Below are 21868 nucleotides of genomic sequence, written 5' to 3' on the forward strand. Positions count from 1 at the left end.
AATCTACACTACACTTGGTTTCTCCACAGCATATCAGAGCTAAGGTGAAGGAAGGAAGCTTGAAGATCACAATTTGTTGGCACTCTTGATAGAAGGCATCTTTGTAGCAGCGCTCTCTCTCTTCTGATGACCTAATGAATGAAGTAAGTGCTAAATGGAAACACACACACACACATATATAGTCACAAGTAATTACCATGTTAAGAAATTCTCTATTGCTCTCGAATTTCAACAATGATGATGGAGGAAGGAAAAGGAACTAGTAGACTATGGCAACAATCCATCTATTTTTTGTTAAAATTGGCAACTAGGACCAAACTCCATGCGGGTCATCTTATTTATGGCAGCTGATATTTTGCTTGGATTCCTCTCGTCGAGAGTTGTAGGATTGATCTAAAGATCATCTGATTCTGATAAATATTCATGGAGATATGAATTTATTTGTGTTATGGGACAATTTGTCAAGGTCGGCCAGCAACCAAATAACCCCCACGTGTGCTCAACGTTTTAGTATAAAAGGAGGTGGCTTGATAGTCATTTGCACACACACTTCACTCTTGATTTCTCTCCACTTGTTTTGGGTTTTAGTGGCAAGAGAAATCTAAGAGGATGAAGCCCTAATCGCGGGTCTAGAAGGAGACCCTAAAAGTAGCGAAAGAAGGATGCCCAGCCACTATTATAATGAAGCCTAGCCGCAATCCAAGCAGGGAGATCTTGCACGGTGAAGAGACCTAACAGCTGACCCTAATACAGTTCTATCATGCCCTAATTCTATACGTTGTTTTGGAAGGGTTTGAGACAACCCTTAGACGCAGCAAAAAGGGATGCCCTAATCGCAGTCAAAAGAGGCTCCTAGCCATAGCAAAAGCAAGATCATTGAAGGGAGATCTATCCACATTTAGGGGAGCTTCTATATGCAGCAGGATCCGCTGTCATAAGGAGGCCTTGAATCCACAGTCTTCGAGTCCTAGCAACAGATATAAGGAAGGGTTATAGCCCAGCTTTGGAGGAGTTGTGTGTAGGGTTGTTAGGTCACATCAGGACAGTGTGGCGAGCCTAGATTAGAGGATGAGTTGCTGTGGGAGTGCGGATTAGTTTGAGGGTTGTTTGAGGGTGCAAATAGGCCCAAGAACAGGGTTGTCTCAAGGATCAAGGAGTTGTGTGTAGGGTTGTTGAGGCCAAGCCTAATCAAGGTTGTTTGGACTGCAATCAAGGGGTTTTGGAGTGAGCTATAGATGACAATTGAACTGATATAGACAGCGGGCCTAATCACCTCAGAACGAGAGACAGCGTGGATAGGTTTGGGGAATATTTGTGCCCAGAACAGCAACATTGTTGAAGAGAAGTCTCCCTTGCCTAGGCTGCAGATTATAAGGGTTGCTCAATGAATCTGTTAGGGTTGTTGCAGCAATCAGTCACTGTAATCAGTTTTGTTGTTCGAAGACATTGGCATTGCTATGTGCTAGGCCATAGGCCATAGCACCATAGCAAGCAACCTTGGTATCTTAGGATGAATGCTGTAACTATATGACAGCGGTATGCATAATGCAATAGTATGAAAGATGCAGCAGAGTGAGACACAATGAAGGTGCAGCATAGTGCAGCACTATACAAAGCAGCATGATGAAAGGTATGCAATATGATGATGTAAAGGGGCGCAGCATGGTATGATGCATGGTGCAACTCAGTGATGTTGGACATGGTATGATGGTGCAACATGGTGCAGCACAATGATAGGTGTTACATGGTGATGGAGTCACCTTGGAGGATCAGTTGAAGCAACATGTCTTCAACTGAGTTCAATTAAGCTACCTCATGTGTCATCTTCTTAGAGATGATCTCTGCTCTTATTTAGATAAGTCAAAAAGTTGACTTCTGATGTATATATACTCCATTTCTCTCTCTGCTAAACTATTGAAGAACATATAAGAAGAATTGATCAAGGGTTTCCCCACATTGGGGTTTGTCCCTGGCTAGCGCCACATCTTGTGTCCTCTTGTCTTGGCTTGTCTTCTACGATTTATGTTTATGTTCTATCTGCAATTTACTATTATGCTGATGTGATTGCTAATCTGGAAAAGATATTGAGCTAATTGGGAAAATTGAAATAAATTGCTCTAAGCATAGAACATACCTAAAATTAACATTTTGACTAAGGATTATGTTGTCAATTCCCATGAGGATATTGTCAAAGCTTGGCACAGCAACAAATCTCCACTTTTGCCTTCCAACCTGGTAGAAAATTTGTCAAGTGTGATGTTGTTGTATGTATAAGGTTCTTGTTCCAACTTCTCAAATACAAACCTGCTTCTCTCTTACACTCCATCATACACTTGTGCTTCAGATTCCTCCTGTAATGGTATATCAATTCCGGCTCCCTAGACACTTCATCTCATATTTGCTAGCAAACATTACTCCATTATGATTCCTTCCAATTATTATGATTCCATGTGTTCTTTCATAGCTTAGAATGGTGTTAATTACTCTAACTTGTTTGTGATATGTGCTACCACATATATACAAGCCTTTATCATCTATAACTAAGTAACAATCCTACCTTCTTATCTCATTTGACCATGGGGGGCATAATTGTTCTCAAATAAGTGTGGCTTGGCCTAGGCCACTAAGTACTACTAGGGATCAAGATAGGTAGTGTAATCAACACTTGCATGCTTACACTTGCTGCAATTCTCCTTACATTTTCATCTCATTGAAATAAATTTTACATTCCCCAACTTATGAATAGCTTATCAAATGTCACCATAAAAAGTATGAATGAAGAAAATAAAAAAAACCATGAAACCTCAATCAAATCAAGCCAAAATAACATGTTGAAAGGTAAAGAGAATATAAAAAGAAAGAAAGAAATGTGTACTACTTCAATAGAAGGCCCACCCCTAAAGTCCTAGAGTTGAATGGTTATCAAAAGAAAAAGGCATAAAAAGTTAATGAAAAATAACAGAGGGAAAGAAAATGGTGTTGAAGCAACAAAATGTTGAATAAAAAATAAACCCCTTTCAAAAGTTTGCAACAAATAAATGAAGTTTCCTAGTCAAAAAAGACTAGTTGGACTAGAGACAAACCTAGCACATTGCTTCATGACTTTGAGGGTTATTTTATAAGTTTTCACTATTCCCCTTCCATAAATTACTTCACCCTTAACTATCCTTAACAAATAGAAAGATACCTTACGTCTACCTTTAAGACACATGTAAAAGGGATGAGGTTGTACCATCGTGGTTTGCTTAGGAAATTTGATAAGGTTAGCATATGTTATTTCCACTAACACGGATTATATATTTTTAACCAACTTACATCTTGTTTGGATTTTGATCCATCCTGATAGGTTAGGGCACTACACATTGGAGTTCATACATTATACCTCCGGATCCATGCACACTTGTTAATTTTAGGTAACAATGGTATGTTCTATGCTTAAGAACAGTTTTACTTCAATTTCTTTATTAACCCAATATCAATATCCAGTATAACAATCACATCGACATGATAGTAAAATGCAGATAGAACATAAACCTAAACAGTAGAAGACAAGCCAAGACAAGAGGACACAAGATGCGGCACCAACCAAGGACAAACCCCAATGTGGGGAAACCCTTGATCAATTCTTCTTATATTCTTCAATAGTTCAACAAAGCGAGAGATAGTACAATTTACAAATCTGATCATTTATGACAGCAACAAAAATCCCTAACTAATAAAGTCAACGCTGGTCAAACAGGGCAGAATTCTTCCTCTAATTAGCTCGGTCAAACCCAATCAACTTTGGCCTTCAACAGCAAGTCTAATCAACCCAAAACAGTCCAAAAAAGTCCAGTCAAAATTGGTCAACAAAAGTCAACTCTACGATCAACCCTATGGTAGTCAACACTAGTCAAAGGAGAGGTCAGATTGCCTCAATTTTAGTGCCCAGATCTGTGGCCTGCTAAGACAAAGATACCTCACCCAAACCTAAGTCAAAACAGGTCAACACAGTCAAACAACCTCCCTGCAGCTCAATCAATGTTGGTCAACATAGTGAAACAGAAATTCATCCTTCTTCCTTCGCACGTGTGAGAGAAAGCTGCCCAGATATGCGTACCCAATCACAAGAGGAGAGAGAGAGATGTGAGATGAGTTGAGGGGTTTGAATACCTATTTTGCTTGTTGGCCGACCTTGACAATTTGTCTATAATGTTAATAATTCATATCTTCATTTGTACATGTCAGAATCGGATGATCTTTAGATCAATCCTACACCTCTCAGAGAGAGAAATTCAAGAAAAATATCAGTTGTCATAAATAAGATAACCAATGTGGAGTTTGGCCCTTGTTGCCAATTTTAACACTCCCTCTCAACTAGGGAGAACTCCATCTGCTAATCCATTTGTCAGTCGATACTATCTCTGTTATCAATGCATTGCTTTGCACTTCTCTGCTCTGCTCTGTTGAACTATGAAGAAGAAGAAGTGATCGAGAATGTATCATACCATTCTCTACTAACCCGAAGTCAGTTCTAAATAAAAGAGAGTGTCTCATACCACTCTTACTGACCCAAAGTTAGTTCCAATCAAAAGAGAGTGTCTCATACCACTCTTACTGACCCAAAGTCAGTTCCAATCAAAAGAGAGTGTCTCATACCACTCTTACCGACCCGAAGTCAGTTCCAATCAAAAGAGAGTGTCTCATACCACTCTTACTGACCCGAAGTCAGTTCCAATCAAAAGAGAGTGTCTCATACCACTCTTACTAACCTGAGGTCAATTCAAATTGATCCCAGGACCCAGATCAATATCGGTCATCCAGCATAAGGAGTATGGTAGTACACGATGCGTCCATCGGTAGTACTATGGTCCCTATCCTCATTTCCCTACTCATTGGCCAAATGAGAGGTACTTCCCATGAGTCCCAGACTACATGGGTAAGATGTCTCAGCAGGAGAAGGATGAACCACTCATCCTACATACATGTCGCCACGGCGTATCACAGGGGAAGGTTGAACCACTCACCCTGTACACAGCAAACCACTAGGGGAAGGTTGAACCACTCACCCTATGGTTGTTCATCGCTCCAAGTACCCCAAGCCCCCCAGAGCTCCCAGAGCTCAAAGTCTATATCATATAGGACCCTCATAAGAGGGTCTCTCCATGACTCCAAGTCGTTCTCGAAAGGCCAAGAACTTGACATTCCCCAGGGGCTTTATCAGATTATCGGCGACCTGCTCATTAGTCCCAATGGGATGGAGCCTTATTGCTACTCGTTGTACCATATCTCGAATAAAGTGGTACTTGATATCTATATGCTTGGAACGATCATGAAACACGAGATTCTCTGATAATCGGATCCCACTCTGGTTGTCACAGAGGATCACAGTGGTATCCAGCACATGTCCAAAAAGCTCACTGAAGAGCTTCCTCAACCAGACAGCTTCACAGGAGGCCATACTAGCATCTATATATTTGGTTTCAGCAGTGCTCAAGGCAACTGATTTCTGCTTCCTGCTCATCCAGGATATCGAAGCAGAACCCAAAGAAAAACAACATCTAGAAATGCTCTTGCGATCCACCACACTACCAACCCAATTAGCATCAGAATAACCATGCAGCCTCACATCTCCAGCAGTGTATCTCAATCCATGAGTGATTGTGCCCCAAAGATATCTCAAAAGATTCTTGGCACCAATCCAATGTATATGATGAGGCTCAACCATATATTGGCTCAACATGTTAACTGCAAAACATATGTCCGAACAGGAGTTCACCAAGAACATCAGTGCTCCTATGAGTTGACGATACTCAGAAGCATTTCCCAATTCAGGTCCGGCAACACTACCACATAACTTCTTAAAGTTAAGTTCCATCAGGGTAGTCACAAGCTTGCAATCCACCATCCCAAATCTTTCCAATATCTTCACAACATATTTTCCTTGAGATAGGAAAATTTCTCCTAGCTTTTGCCAGACCTCCAACCCTAGGAAGTAGTGCATCAATCCTAGGTCCTTCATCTCAAATTCAGAAGCCAACTCCCTCTTACATTTGTGAATGAGAGGGTCTGCACCTGTCAGAAAGAGATCGTCCACATAAAGTACCAGTATGAGAGGTTTATCATTTTCAACCTTAAAGTAAAGGTTCGGATCAACTTCACTTCTAGTGAATCTCAGCTTCATCAGATAGCTATCAATCCTCTCATACCAGGCCCAGTGTGCTTGCTTTAAGCCATAGAGAGCTTTCTTCAACCTGCGTATATGAGATTCTCGGTCATGAACCTCAAACCCCTCGAGTTGTTCCACATAGACTTCCTCTTTGATCGAACCATGCAAGAAAGCAGTCTTGACATCCATCTGATGTAGGTTCCATCCTTGCGAGGCAGCAAGGGCTATGATCGAGCAGATAGTGGTGTATCGAGCAACAGGTGCAAATATCTCATCGTAATCTACACCTTCCTTTTGAGAGAAGCCTCGAGCAACAAAGCGAACCTTGAACTTTTCTACACTTCCATCAGCTCCATGCTTGATTTTGCAGAGCCACTTAGAGGTGACAACCAATTTGTCCTAGGGTCTAGGAACCACATCCCAAACATCGTTCTTCATAATTGACTCGTATTCTTCATTCATAGCATCCTTCCATACTTGTTGCTTCACGGCTTCTTCGAATGATGAACGATAGTGCTCATGACAGTCAAGTATCCTTGATACCTGTTCGGCTTCTTGCTTTCACGGAAAGTCCCCCTTGGTGCAATATGTCTCTCGACATCTTCGAGAGTGTCTCCCTGAGGCATGAGGATCTCCTCTTGGAGGAGGGTTATTGAGGAGGAGGATCAATAGGCTCCATAGGTTCATCAACATTCGGCATCATTTCATCTTCTTTTGCACCCTGTTTTCAGGTGTCAACTTCTTTGTCCTTCCTTGGGATAGGAAGGTTGTAGATCTTGCTAAGGGGCATATCTTCGTCAAATGTGACATCATGACTTATCTCAACTTCCCTTTGACCAACCACATAAATTCTATGACCCTTAGAATTTTCACTCTAGCCCACAAAGATTTCTTTCTTCCCTGATGCACCCAATTTGCTTCTTTTCTCTTTCAACAAATGAAAATATACAAGACTTCCAAAAATTCTAAAATGAGAGACATCAGGTTTCTTACCAGTGAACACTTCTTCGGGAGTCTTGGAGTCCAATGCTTGATGAGGGCATCGATTTTGAACATACACGGCGGTATTTGCAGCTTCAGCCCATAGGAACTTCGGAAGCCCTTGATCATGAAGCATGGCACGAACAGCTTCTACAATAGTACGATTCTTCCTTTCAGCTACAGCATTTTGCTCAGGGAGTGTATGGTGTTGTAGTCTCCCTCTTAATGCCAGCTTCTCTGCAATAATCATGGAATTCATTTGATTCGTACTCAGTCCCATTATTAATCCTCAATACCTTGATTTTCTTCTCAGATTGGTTTTCGATCCTGGCTTTGAAGTGACGGAACCAAGTGAGCACTTCATCCTTCTTCTTCAAGCAGTAGATCCAAGTCTTTACAAGAATAATCATCTGTAAAGGTGAGATATATAAGTATCCTCCCAAAGAGTTTACAGGCTTCATACTAGATATATTGGAGTGGATCAATTGCAATATATTTGTGGTCTTGCTATTACTTGAGGGGAATGGTCCCCTTGTAAGTTCTCCTTCGGCACATCCCGAACATACACCTTCATGCTCTACTTTGAACTCGGGCATACCTATAACCATCTGTCTCACATTAGGTAGAGCCTTATAATAAAGATGGGCAAACCTTCGGTGCCATAGTTCAGGTTGTAGAGATGTGTCGCAAGACATGGCTCCCAATGTACTTCCTCCAACTTGATACAAAGTGTCAACCCTAAACCCAAGAGTAAAAGCATCTTTAAAATTCTTTTTCCAAACACATACCTTTCCATCGATGAATGTCGCCTTGTATCCTTTGTCTTCCATTGCCGAAATGGACACTAGGTTCTTCTTGAGATCAGATACATATATAACTTCTTGTAAATGAATAGTGTTACCTTGATTCAATTGAAGGGTAACATTTCCTACTCCCTTCACGAGATAGGTGGCATCGTCTCCAAGGATAATCTCCAAGTTTGTCTCCTTCTCTATCATATTAGAGAGAGCTTCCTTATATCCAGTGAAGTTCCTTGAGGCACCACTATCAATTAGCCAGTTCACCAAAGTATGCAGTGGAGAGGTAGTGGAGAGGGTCGATATAAGATAATACTCTTGAGTCTTTTTGCTTATTGTCAACAACATTTAATTCTTCATACCTGGAGTTCCTTGCTTTCTTGGAGGGTCGACCATTTCCTTGATGTCTCGTATGTTGACCTAGGTTGTCATTGATGTCAATATGGCAATATTCTAGATGCTAATATGGCAATATTCTAGACACTAGAAGCCAAAGGGAAGCCGAGCAGATCCATGGAGAGACAAGAGCAAGGCCATCAGGATAGCCAAGCCATAAGCAAGAGGAGTTACCAAAGGAGGTCTTTGAAAGACACTGCCAAGCCAGAGGAGCCACATTGGAGCAAGAGGAGCTATAGGAGGAGCCATATATATGCCAAAGAAGAACAGAGCCATGGGAGGCATCAAACAAAGCGAGCAAAACAGAGCATATATATATGCTATATATATGCCAAAGAAGAGGAGCAAATGGAGCAAACAGAGCAAACGGAGGAGCCATATATAAATAACGTATATATATGCCAAAACAGAGCCATCAAAGGAAGCAGATTACACAATTGGGAGCTATCAGAGGCCAAAACCCATCTATATATGCATTAACAACTATCGGAGGCCAGAACCCATCTATATATGCATTAACAAGTTATCGGCGCTACAGGAGAAGTAATATATGCCAAAGGTTCCACTGCCAAAGGAAGAACTATCGAAGGAGTAGAGTTATCGCATATGCCAAAAGTAAGGTGCATAAGCAAAGGAGCATATAAACAGAGTTAAAATAGCGAAGAAATATATATATAAACAAAGTTAAAGGAGCGAAGTATATTGATGCAATAATACACGGACCCGAATGTAACATTGTAACACTGCCCTATTGTTATATCGCATCCGCCTATCGCAAAGTTCAAAAGGGTTGTCACCCCCGAAACCCTCTGATTGTGATAATATATGCGCAGACCCATGGGACCATTGCAATACGTTGCAATTTAATATCGCATCCACCACATCGGGATTATGTATCGCAAGTGGCTAAGGCTCTGCCACATTAAAACCTCCAATTGCGATATACAATTGCGGACCCGATGATCCTATTATATCGCGCCTATTGTAATATCGCGTCCGTCGCTATATCGCAAGTCGTAAAGCCTTGCCACATGAAGGCGCCAATTGCGATAGAACTATGGACCCGACGGACCTATTATAAACAGCTTAACACAATATCGCGTTTGGTGGAGGATTGGCCATCGGCCATCGGCTATGCCATGGTCTCTATGTATAAAGGACCCCCGGAAGCCTTGAGCGCCAATAGCAACTTGTGCAGCGAATCCGATACAGGAATAGTGCAGGTGAAATATATTTGAAGGTCCGCCTCTTTAACAGTTTCACCTGTTTTACTCATAAATCCTGTGTAATTGTATATTTGTCGTGCGTGGGCTTTTGAGGCAGAAATGCATACAATAACGCTCTCGATCGTTCAGGAGGCCTAAACTATAGCTCAGGAGGCTAAATCAAGCCGATTGCGATTGCGATTAGGACGTGGTTGTCTGTTAAACTATGTCGACTCTGTGTATGCTTGCCATCATTAAAAAAGGAGAGCGTAGTTACAAGTTTTTCTGAATATGTATCCTCTGCGTATGACTCGATCCTCGCCATTGAATCAATGTGTCCTGCGAGCACGAAGAGACAGAGGAAACCACAGAGACCGAGGAGGAAGCCAAAGGGCCAGCGAAGAGTGGAAACCGACAGACAAGGGCATGAGGAACGTATAAAACAGGCAAAACAAAGAACAGGAAGGTGGTTGAGTGCGGTTAAAAGGCTGTTGAACGCTGTGGAAAATAAGCTAGAGGAGACCGAGGTAGCGAGAGGATCCAGCAGAACAGAAAGAGGGCCGAAGGGCCAACAGGACAGCAGACAGTCGAAGGGGAGAAGTAGCCAGCAGAGAACATAAGCTTGAACAGAAAGTTGCTCTTTATGCAGAGCTTAGTGCAGCTAACAGTAGACTAACTAAAGCTGTGTGAAGACATTATCAGAGAGCATGAAGGGTATTGGACACTCTGTGTGGGCAGTTGAAGAGTTGTAAAGACTCCTTCATAAGAAGACTAGTTGTCATTGATGTTGTAGCTTGGAGACTACAGTGAAGCTATAATCAAACAGAACTCAGTAGAGGAGAGTTCTAAGAGCAGAACATTACTATCAAATGAGCTTTGACAAGACTAGGTCAGAACCCTTGGGGCTAGTGCCTCAAAAGTAAGAAGGATAGGAGTCCTTAGGGCTGGTGCCTCAGAAGTAAGAAGGATTGGAGTCCTTGGGGTTGATGCCTCAGAAGTAAGAAGGATTGAAGTCCTTGGGAGTTGGTGCTCCTAAGTCTAAGATTGTGTCTTGGCGAAATAGAGTTGGTGCTCTGGAGGTTGGAGCCTCACCAAAGTCCGAGTTGGAGCTTGGCAACTGATTGCAACCACTTATATATTGTATCTATTTTACTGCACAATTTATATTAATAAAAGCATTATTCTTGTTGTTCATCTTGTGTTCTAAATATATATGTTTTAACTCGTAAAACAATAGTCGAAAAAAGAAATATTGATTCACCCCCCCAGTATTTCCAACATCGTATTCCTTTTTCCTTTGCCATTGTACCTGCCATTATTTCGATCATTGTTGTTGAAGTTGCCCCTAGAATGATTGCGATCATCATCATGTGATGTGTCCATTCCATTTGGACACTCCCTTGCATAGTGGCCAAACTTATTGCAAACAAAACACTTGCCCTTCCTTCCTCCCTTAGATCCAGGCTTTCCATTGAAATGACCTTTGGACCCTGCATTATTCCTCCTTTTGGCATGAGCGGAGAATGCAGTGGGGTTGCTTGTATTAGAAGGCATTTCTTGCTCCACCATTCTTGTTTCTTCTTGAATGCATCTCGACATCAATTCTTCAAACCTTGGAATTCGATCATTATTGAGAATAGTGGTTCTAAATATACACCACTCAGGTGGGAGTCCTTAAAGGGTATTGATAGTAAGTTCCTTGTTAGGAATGACCTCTCCAATCGAAAGCAGATCATTCTTGGCCTCAGTGATCCTTAAGAAGTAGGATTGAATATCCTCGTCCTTTCCCTTCTTAATATCCTTCAACTTATTTTTGAGAAATAAAATTTGATTAGCATCACTAACCTTGAACATGCTGACCAACCTGTCGTAGATCTCCTTGGAGGTGTTCAAATCGGAGATGTAGGCCACTAGACGCTTGTCAATGGAATCTCTAATAATCTTCTTTGCTTTGACTTCAGCCCTATTGTACTTGGTCTTCGCAGTAGTCGGTGGATTTGAAGGAGGCTCAGGGATTTTATCCTTTACATAATCCAACACTTCTTGTTCTTCCAAGGTCAAATCAAGAGACATCTTCCATCCTTGATAACCAGATTTTTCACAGAGCTTATCTTCAGCCGGGAAGCGGGATGAGGAACCCATTGAGCCTTTTTTCTTGTCCAACTATCTTTGGTGATTGCTCTTTCACTCTTGCTTGGGCTTTGTCTTCACCTCAGATCTGATACCATGTTAATTTTAGGTAACAATGGTATGTTTTATGCTTAAGAACAGTTTTACTTCAATTTCTTTATTAGCCCAATATTAATATCTAGTTTAGCAATCACATCAACATGATAGTAAAATGTAGATAGAACATAAACATAAATAGAAGAAGACAAGCCAAGACAAGAGGCCACAAGATGTGGCACTAGCCAGGGACAAACGCCAATGTGGGGAAACACTTGTTCAATTCTTCTTATATTCTTCAATAGTTCAGTAGAGAGAGAGATAGTACGATTTACAAATCTAATAATTTATGACAGCAACAAAATCCCTAACCAAAAAAGTCAACGTTGGTCAAACAGGGCAGAATTCTTCCTCTAATCAGCTCGGTCAAACCCAGTCTACTTCGGCCTTCAACAGCAAGTCTAATCAGCCCAAAACAATCTTAAAAAGTCCAATCAAAATTGGTCAACAAAAGTCAACTTTGCGGTTAGCCCTAAGGTAGTCAACACTGGTCGAAGGAGAGGTCAGATTGTCTCGATTTTAGTGCCCAAATCTGCAGCCTGCTAGGACAAAGATATCTCACCCAAACCGAAGTCAAAACAAGTCAACGCAATCAAATAGCCTCCCTACAACTCAATCAACGCTAGTCAACACAGTCAAACAGAAATTCATCCTTCTTCCTTCGCACGTGTGAGAGAAAGTTGCCCAGATATGCGTACCTAATCACAAGAGGGGAGAGAGAGATGTGAGATGCAATGATGGTAAAAATGACTTGAGGTCTCCTCCTTTTATATGCAACATTGAGGATGAGTTGGGGTGTTTGAATGCCTGTTTTGATTATTGGTTGACCTTGACAATTTGTCCATAGTATAAATAAATTCATATCTTGATTTGTACATGTCGAAATCGGATGATCTTTAGATCAATCCTACACCTCTCGGAGAGAGGAATCCAAGAAAAATATCAGTTTTCATAAATAAGATGACCCATGTGGAGTTTGGCCCTAGTTGCCAATTTTAACAACACTGCCTTGGGATAAATGACAACATGGATGCCACATCATCATAAGGTGTCCACAACAATATATCGCGCAGTTGCCAACATATGGTGCATGCACAAGACAACCGGAGCAATATTTTCACATGTGGGTGATTGGAGGTGGCTAGAGCACAATTTTTTTTAGGGTGGCCAACTTCAAGGGTAATTATCTTTTGACAAAATATACAGAATTCCACCATATCAGTGCTATGGGATGTAAATTAGATGTGAGATTTTCGAAATGGGGTCATAATAAAAAATTCAATAAAAATGTCCATGTTAAATTGTTGCACGAATTGTCATGCAAAAATAATTGCTTCTTTTGACCACTTGATGTCCACACATGTGAAACTTCACCACAAGATCGGAATGCTCCACTAATTTCATCAAATCAAAGAGGAAGTTGAGAGTTTGTTAAAATACCACTTGAAACAAGAACATAGTATTATAAAGCACAATATGCTAAATGATGGTTTTGAAGCACCTCTTCTCTTATAAAAGAGGATGCTCTAACTCATTTTTACTCGTTGGAGAAATAGAGAAGACTTTTATGCTATTTGTTTAGTGTGTTGATTTTTGTTCTATTTGCGAATGCTTCAATTGATTTTAAAGGAAATTGATTTTGGTCCTATACTTCTCAAATGATCAAGGTCACAGCATGGGTGAGAAGGAGGTATAAGTTGTTTTTTTTTTTGCATTCTACCATATTTGTTAAGTAAATTTATGAGATATTTTGAGGGAAATATCATAGAATCTTGTCTTATTATTTCATTATTTATTCAATAAACTTTTTAATTTGACTGGTTATTTTCTAGATTTAGATATAACCTCTTGGTGGAGTTAGGGTTTCTTTTGTGATTTAAAATTGTTCCACTTCTTCCAACCTTATTGATCAAAGAAGGCTTTATCGCACTCTCTATAGGAAGCATTTCAAGCAAAGGAAAAGAGACTCCAACACCCAATGGTGGAGGTACTTCCAAATTTCTCCAAACAAGTTTGGTTCTTCCTTTTCGCTCAAATTTTATAGCAATTCAAAGGTTTCATCAAGTTAGGAATCTCAAATAGCAAAATTACATTTTAACTTGGGGTCATTAGTAGGTCAATCTAGGGTGTTAAATCTCAAATTCTAAAGAAGACCAATCCAAGTTTAGGTGCCTTACTTTTCTTTATGGTTCAAATTTTTTTCTTTGCCTATTAGCACTTAAACAAATTCAATACTAACAAAATCTAAAGGGAATCCAATAAATCTATGGCGATAAATCCAAAACCAAAGAGGCAGCACCCCCAATTCTTTCTCAACATAACACACTAATTGGAAAAGCGAGGCAGGCTCCCAAAAGGAGACTTGGTTGGTTTATCCCATAGAAAAAATTGTATCTCCTCTTTAAATAGAATTTATCATTTGTCTTAAGACAGTGGCCTCTCTTGCACTAATGATTTTAAGAATAGATTCAAATTAAGAGATAAGTGGGCACTCCGATTTCCCTTTGCATAATAGGAGTACAAGCATAACCCTACATATATGGCAGTATTATAAGTAGTCACCCAAAACCTTCAAAAAACAATAAATCTAGCTCAATGGTGCATTATCAATTGTTGTTTATAAAATACATTCACAAAATGCTAGAAAGATAAGTACAGGTATATGTACTTTGGAGAGTTTGCACAAGATACTTGAAAAACATTTATGTGTTCCCACAAAAAGTAACACTAGGATTGAAGCTCCTAGAAGTTAATGACAAATGTTGATGTGTGGCAGTTGGCAATTGATGTCAGAGCCTAGGTAAAGTATAAGATTCAATTTGATATTTAGATTAAAAAGGACCAACATTCTTGCCATGTGCTTGATGTTAGATTTCCTGCGAACCTAGCACCCAATATTTAATTCCTAGCAAAAAAAATGATCTATTGAATAAATACACAACTAGGTTCCTAACACAAATTCAGTGGAAGCAAAATATATCGATCACATAAAAAAACACAATTACACACATTTTTGCCCAATCAAATCAGTTTATCACTAAAAAAATGACTCAAAACATACTTGTGCTCTCGTCCTGGGATAATGACCCACGTGAGAAAATACAAAATACAAATAACCTAGATCTGATCTAGCAAATTTGCGCTAGATCAGTGCTTGATCTTTCCTGCAAATCTAGATCTCCAGCCTCTTCGCATTGCCCAAACCCTACACACCACTCACTAAGATGCCTCTCTCAATCTTTTGATATTGTAGTGTGTCATTCTCCTCTCCTCAACCTTGTTTTTATAACTTTACATTGAACTAAATCCCTAAACCTAACCCTAATCTCAAAGTGATTAACAACAAAGAATAAAACTCGACCCAATTGAGATCAATAGCTAAGATTAAAACAAAATCGCTAAAGTAAACTACATTAATTTTCCTAAGTTTCTTTTAGGTCAATAAACCAACATGGTAATATGTGTTTTTTCCTAAGTTAGACTTAGGCTAAGTTACATTAGCAACTTGCCCACACTTAAGCAAGTGTTCTAAGGAGAATGTGGGCAATTTTTGCATGCTTAGACACAAGGCTTGTGTAAAAGTACCTGCTCAAACTACAAAAATCAACACTCCCTCTTAATGAGGGAGGTAATTCTAGAAGAATCTCATGCTCTTGGATCTATCTCCAATCCCGCCACATCATCTATTGTTGTAGCTACTCTCACTAACCTTGAAGGTTTCCCTACTACTTGATTTGGAATCTGCACTTAAGACTTGTTTCTCCCAACCATGCTAATAACAATCTTAACTTGATCCTGAGCATCCATCAATGTTATCTCATACCAACTAGTTCCGACAAATCTGAAAGAGGCATGTTGCCCATCTTCCAAATTAGGAAATTGAGTTCCTGGTCTCAACTCAATCTTCAAAGCCTCTTGCTCAATCTTTATCACTAACATCGATCCTCGATCCAAGATCCCTATGAATCTACCTACAGGCTAAACAACTTACCCTCCCTGACACCAAGCCTTACTATTATGTTCTAGGTAGCTCCCTTTGAACATATGAATATTTATCCTTTCTGGAACACAACATCATACCCTTCGTCCTCCAAAGTTGAGATTGAGAGCAAGTTTGTCTTCAACTCTGGGACATATAACACCTCTACCACCTCCAAAGATCCTCCTAATTCTATCTAAAATAACACTATTCCAACCCCTTTCACTACATGTATGGTACTCATACCAACTTTCACATGCATGTTTGAATCTATCTCTGAAACACTAAGGAACACTTCCCTCATTCCCATCATATGGCGAGAACACTAAGGAACACTTCCCACTATCATTGAACCATACATCATTGTCCACAAACCGCGCACTTCTAACCAGTGTTGATAATATCAGTATCGGCAAAATATCGGCGAGGGTCCAGAAAACATCTTATCGGCAATATCAGCGAAAATATCGGCAAGCATAAAAAATAGAATTTTTCATATTTTTAAACATAGCCGATATTTTCAAAATATGGTGATATTTTTCCAATATTTTCAAAATATCGCAATATTTTGCCGATATTTTCAAAATAGAAAATATCGCGATATTTACTTGACGATATATCGTTTTGCCAAAAATATCGCAATATTTTTGAATATCGCCGATATTATCAACATTGCTTCTAATACTAGTGCCAAAAAGACAAACATCAACCAATGAGAACTCTTCCTCAAATTTTGTGGCAAACTCTTCAATCTTTGTTGATTTTGCAACCTGAATTTTCCCTTTGTCTTTCTTTCTGTTTGGACATTAGCTCACATAATGTCCTGGCTTGTGACATGCAAAGCACTTGACTTTGCTCATGTCCTTCTTCTTCCCATCATGAGAGGATCCTTCCTCTCCTTTGTTCAATTTGGCAACCCCCTTGCCCTTTCTTGCATGACCTAAAAGAGCAACGTTCTCCTCATCCCCTTCACCTTTTACCTATTTTCCACATAGAGCCTCCTCATTAGTCTCCTCCTAGGTAAATTCATCCCACAACCTATCCCACGTTGGGATATTTTCCCATGCTACAACTCCCTTAACAAAGGTGCCCCACTACTCTATGAACCTATTCGGAATTGTCCTTGCTAGTTCTGAGTCTAACATTTTCTCCCCTACTACAACAAGCTCATCTTGTACTTGAGATATTCTTGTGAGATAAGAAGAAATTGTCTCAATCTTGAACATCTTAGTGCTCCTAAGTTTCTCTCTCAACACCATTTTCTAGTTTTGGTTGTCACTTGGTCAACGCCTCCCACATTTCTCTAGTGGTTTTCTTCCCGAATAAAAGAGGAACAATGTGCTCCTTTACTTTGTCCAAAATAGTCCTTTTTTTTGGGCATCCATAGTGTTACATCGGTAGGAGGAATCTGAGTTTGTTCACCAAATCCAAGATCTTGTTCCCCTCTAACACGAATGCAATTCTCTCCTTCCAGATGCTATAGTTAGACAACCCATCCAAACGATATTCAAATCTGAGACTAATATCCATCTCTATCAAATTGATCAACCTCTGCCAAAAACATTTTTTCTTGATGAAGAAAATTGCTCTCCTTCTCTAGACGAGCATGTTTTGGCTATCACCCAAGGGTTAACTCTTCATCACAACCCTCGACAACTTCAACTGGTTGTGCCTCTGCCTACCGACTACAACAATCCTCAACACACTACTGAGTCATCCGTTGGTCCACAAATGTTATGTAGCTTGTGTTTTACAACTCTCTTGATAGACTTGTCATCCTATGCTTTGCGCATAACAGCTTCACTTGCGTTGTTGTCCTCCCAATAGCATGGTGACACAACAATTTGTTTGTTGGGCACCCACTCGCCCTGCTAGCTACTATCACCAACTTCTTCTACCCTCGACCTGTGCTACACACTCTCACAACTGCTACTCAACGCGTTCACAATCTTTCTCTCTGGGGATGCTTGTTTCCTTGTGACCCCTGCACTCTGACCGTTGCAGCTGTATCAATTTCGTAGCCCTATGTGGCCAGCCTCTACCCACTATGTCTCATTAGCCCCAACTCGCGCATCCCTATCTCACACACAGCCCTAACACTAATTGTGGCCTTCATAGCTAACTCGTGGTGGCTCCTGTGACCATGTTCTATTAGCCTGTAAACTGCTTCACCGATTGTAATCAAACCTGCAACTGCTCATGCGACCACTCAACACGTTGCTTGACAATGCTAAGGCTATGAACACTCTTGTGCCTCCTTCCTAACGAAGCTTTACTGCATCGCGATCGACCCACAACAACCTGTCATTTTCCACCTACTGCTTGGAGTCTACTAGACCTGTCTTCTTATTAGTCGCAGCTCCTGGCGCTGCCTGTGACGGCTGGTATACCCGCGGCGACTGGGTGTGGCGGTTGGGTGGGTGGTCAAGCCCATCAGCCACCTAGTCGACCGCCCCCTTTTTTATTTTTATTTTTTTCTCCTTATTCAACCAAACTATACAGTTGATTTACTTCAGCCCTAACAAATTATCCTGGCCTTTGCACAATCACAACCAAACCTAGCGCAACAATCCTATACAAACCCTGGCTGCTTGTAATTCCGACACTGGTTTTTCTTCAGAGTTTCTACTCTTATACCATGTTACATTTCCTACGAACCTAACACCCAGTGTTTAATTCCTAGAAGAAAATTTGAACTATTGAATATATACACAACTAGGTCCCTAACACAAATTCAACAGAAGCAGTATATATTGATCACATAAAACAACACAATGACACATGGAATTTTGCCCAATGAGATGATTTCATCATTTAAAAAAATGACTCATAACCTACTTGGGCTCCCATCCTAGGATAATCGGCTAGCTAAGAAAATACAAATAACCTTAATCTAATCCAAGAAGGATTTCCCTAGATCCGTGCTCAATTTTTCCTGCAGATTTAGATCTCCAGCCTCTCTGCACTCCCTAGAACGTTGCACACCGCTCACTAAGATGTCTCTTTCAATTTTGTGTTGTTGTATTGTGTCATTCTCCTCTCCTCAACGTTGCTTTTATAAATTTACATTAAGCTAAATCCCTAACCTTAAACCTAATACGAAAACAATTAATGATCGAGATTAGATCTTGATTCACTTGAGATCAACGACTAAGATTAAAACAAAATCACTAAAGTAAATTACTTTACTTTTCCTAAATTTCTTTTAGCTCGATAAGCCAACATATTAATACGTGTTTTTCCTAAGTTAAATTACATTAGCAACATGCTCACACTTGAGCAAGTGTTCTAAGAAGAATGTGGGTGACTTCTACATGCTTAGATACAAGGCTTGTGCAAAAGTCCCTACCCTAGCTACAAAAATCAACAGTTGAAAGTCAAAAATTGCAGAATTGAAAGTATAGTTAACAAGTTCAAAAAAATTGGCAACAGATTTGAAGAGTTGAGAGCATAGTTGCCAAGTTCGAAAAGCTTTGTCAAAGCTCTGAAGAGTCGAGAACATAGTTGCCAAATTCAAAAAGTTCAGTGGGATATTTGAGTTGAGGTCATAGTAGTTTTTGAAAAGTTTTGTAGGTTGAGGAAGGAAAATTCAGAAGATTGAGATTTCAAGATAATGAAAAGGTTAAAATGTTGAGAAATATTAGAACATATAAATTTATACTGAAGATTCCACATATTACATATTACTCAGAAAATAAATAATCACAGAAAAATGCATGAACATACACAAAAATAGTAATTTTAAAAAGTGATATACAAAATGTCTGAATAACATCATCCATAGTTTAGAGCCTACGTTCAGTGTTGAAATAAATATTTAAACATCTGCAACATCAAAACCTGCTTCAAAATCATAACTAGTGCCAACAACATGTGAAAGAATAGCGGTGGGCCTCTAAGGTCTTCTTTTCTTTTCACAAAATCTTTCAGGTTTTTTCTTGCATATTGTTTTGAAAGGTTTGGAGATTCGTTCCAAACCAATTGAGCCAGCCCAAAATGTTTAAGATCTAGCCAAACCTCATGAATAAGGTTGAAAATTTTAGTCCTCTTTAAACTTAGGATATTTGGTCTACATTTTCCTTGTGAGAGCCAAACACCAGGGAGAATGTATGTATTATATATGTGTGTAAGGATGAGGTTTAGGGCCTAGCCAAACCTTGTGACTATGGTTGAAAATACTTAGTTCTCCTTAAGCTTAGGATATCTGGTCTACACTTTCCTTGTGACAGCCAAACACCAGAGAGAATGTATGCATTATATGTGTATGCAAGAATGAGGTTTAGGGCCTAGCCAAACCTAGTGACTACGGGTGAAAATGCTTAGTTCTCCTTGAGCTTAGGATATCTGGTCTACACTTTCCTTGTGACAGCCAAACACCAGAGAGAATGTATGAATTATACGAGTGTAAGGATGTCTACTTTCAGTCCGTCACAAGTTCAATCTCTGTGAAATGTATCGGACCAGATACCCCACAAATGGATATCACCCACCTTTAGCTCAAAGTTCTATCTCTGCATATTTGTTGCGATATACACAATGTTGGTCCAAAATGTCAATGTTGGGAATTATGACCTGTTTTTTTCAAAGTGAAATATGACCAGCCTTGCCAGAATGGAAGACTTAAAAAACATTTTTTTATTGCTGGGCAATGTTTAATAGATATATCTTAATTTTCATTTTATTCTTTTGGACCCTTCCGAGTTATTACTATATATAATTGTTGCAAGGCAACCGATTTTCATATTTTGGGGTTCTTTTTTTTTTCGGACTTGTTTTCTTTTTAACCTCCGGAGACTCATTCCAATGGGTTGTTTACCTGCTACATTTCGCTAGTGAAAATGAACTCTCAGTAATCCAGAACCAAATATGCAACAAAATTAATCATAAATTTGTTCTTCAATCAGGTCATCACAACAAATATCCATAAGTTCCTACAAATCATCACTAAAAAACTAACCGTGCGATAATCTTCCGGTCGGGGATTGGTCGAAACAATAGCCGACGACGAACTCTTCACGGGCACCTCCTCCACTGTCCCCTCTGCCGCCTCCCCTTTAACGTTCCCGCTATTTTCGCCGGAAGAACCCCCCGACCCATCACTGTTCCCGGACTCCGAACCATCGCCACTGCCGGATTCCGAGCAAAAATAGCGAGGACGATATGCCAGATTAGCCTCGTTCTGCTTGCGTAACGAATCCCAAAATCTGAATAACGACGCACCGTTGCCATGGGGAGGACATGGTTTCGAAACTCCGCCCGCGAGTCTTCTCGCGAAACTCTGTGAAGAGAACGAATGCGATAGCACCTTAAGCATTAGATGACCTCAAAATTATCTCCCAGAAAACCTACTGTTAGAGAATGTTCTTTGTTTTCTGGCCCCGTTGGTTAAAAATTTGGCTATTTTTTATATTGCTACCCTGCTTAATTCAAAATTGGGCCCGAAACCAAATTTTCCAGGCACAAAATGTAAACCTTTGGCTTGAACGTCTGCCTTTTGCCTTGGAAAGCTGGTTCAGGCCGAATTGGGAGAACCAAGCCTCTAAATTTAGCGGTAAGATTCACAATAAAAGGCCCCCTCAGCCTTTCAGTAAATTTGTCTCAGCTTTCAGTGAATTTGTCTGAGCTCAATGGAATATTTAGATGTGTTTTGCAGATCGATCGGAGCTCACCAGAGCCAACGACTAACTGCCTACTAAACCCTCCTAAAGCCCTCGTTGTCGACTAAAAGTAAAGTATATAGAGTATATGTGGTGCCGTCGATGGAGCGTACATGTACGTACATACTTGATGGCCAAGCAAGCTAAGGTAAGAGCACGGTCGCATGAGAGAGTTAGAGTGGGGTCACGGGAATGCTTGAAGGAGGTAATGTGCAAAAATTGTGTAGCAAGCAAATACGATCTCCCTTTAATACACTCCTCGGGTTTTGGAGGATCATCGAGTCGAAGTAGAACCGTATCGAGTCTATTGGAAATGGAATCTTTTTAATACTCTTCAGGTTTGGCGGATTGTAACTAGAAGCATATGGATTGTATTGAATAGAATCTGGTTTTAAGTTTCATGGTAATCCAGCATTAGATATGATTTAAAATTATTGTAGGGTGGGTTTTCATGTTTTATTTATATATAAAGGTGTATT

The 21868-nt window shown here is 40.0% G+C and overlaps 1 protein-coding gene across 1 annotated transcript in view; it reads right to left on the bottom strand.

Annotated features, from left to right (window-relative positions):
- Positions 1-21452, bottom strand: part of LOC149246153 (lon protease homolog 1, mitochondrial-like) — a 222572-nt gene extending 201120 nt beyond the window's left edge. Inside the window, exon 1 of the mRNA XM_089457840.1 lies at positions 20690-21452. Coding sequence (XP_089313966.1) covers positions 20690-21046 — 357 coding nt within the window. The 5' untranslated portion in view covers positions 21047-21452. The remainder of the gene's footprint in view (positions 1-20689) is intronic.
- Positions 21453-21868: the final 416 nt, after the last annotated feature.

Source organism: Pinus tabuliformis, chromosome 7, assembly GCF_031772625.1.
Source record: "Pinus tabuliformis cultivar Carrire ecotype Pingquan chromosome 7, CPIR1, whole genome shotgun sequence".
Classification (NCBI taxonomy): domain Eukaryota; kingdom Viridiplantae; phylum Streptophyta; class Pinopsida; order Pinales; family Pinaceae; genus Pinus; species Pinus tabuliformis.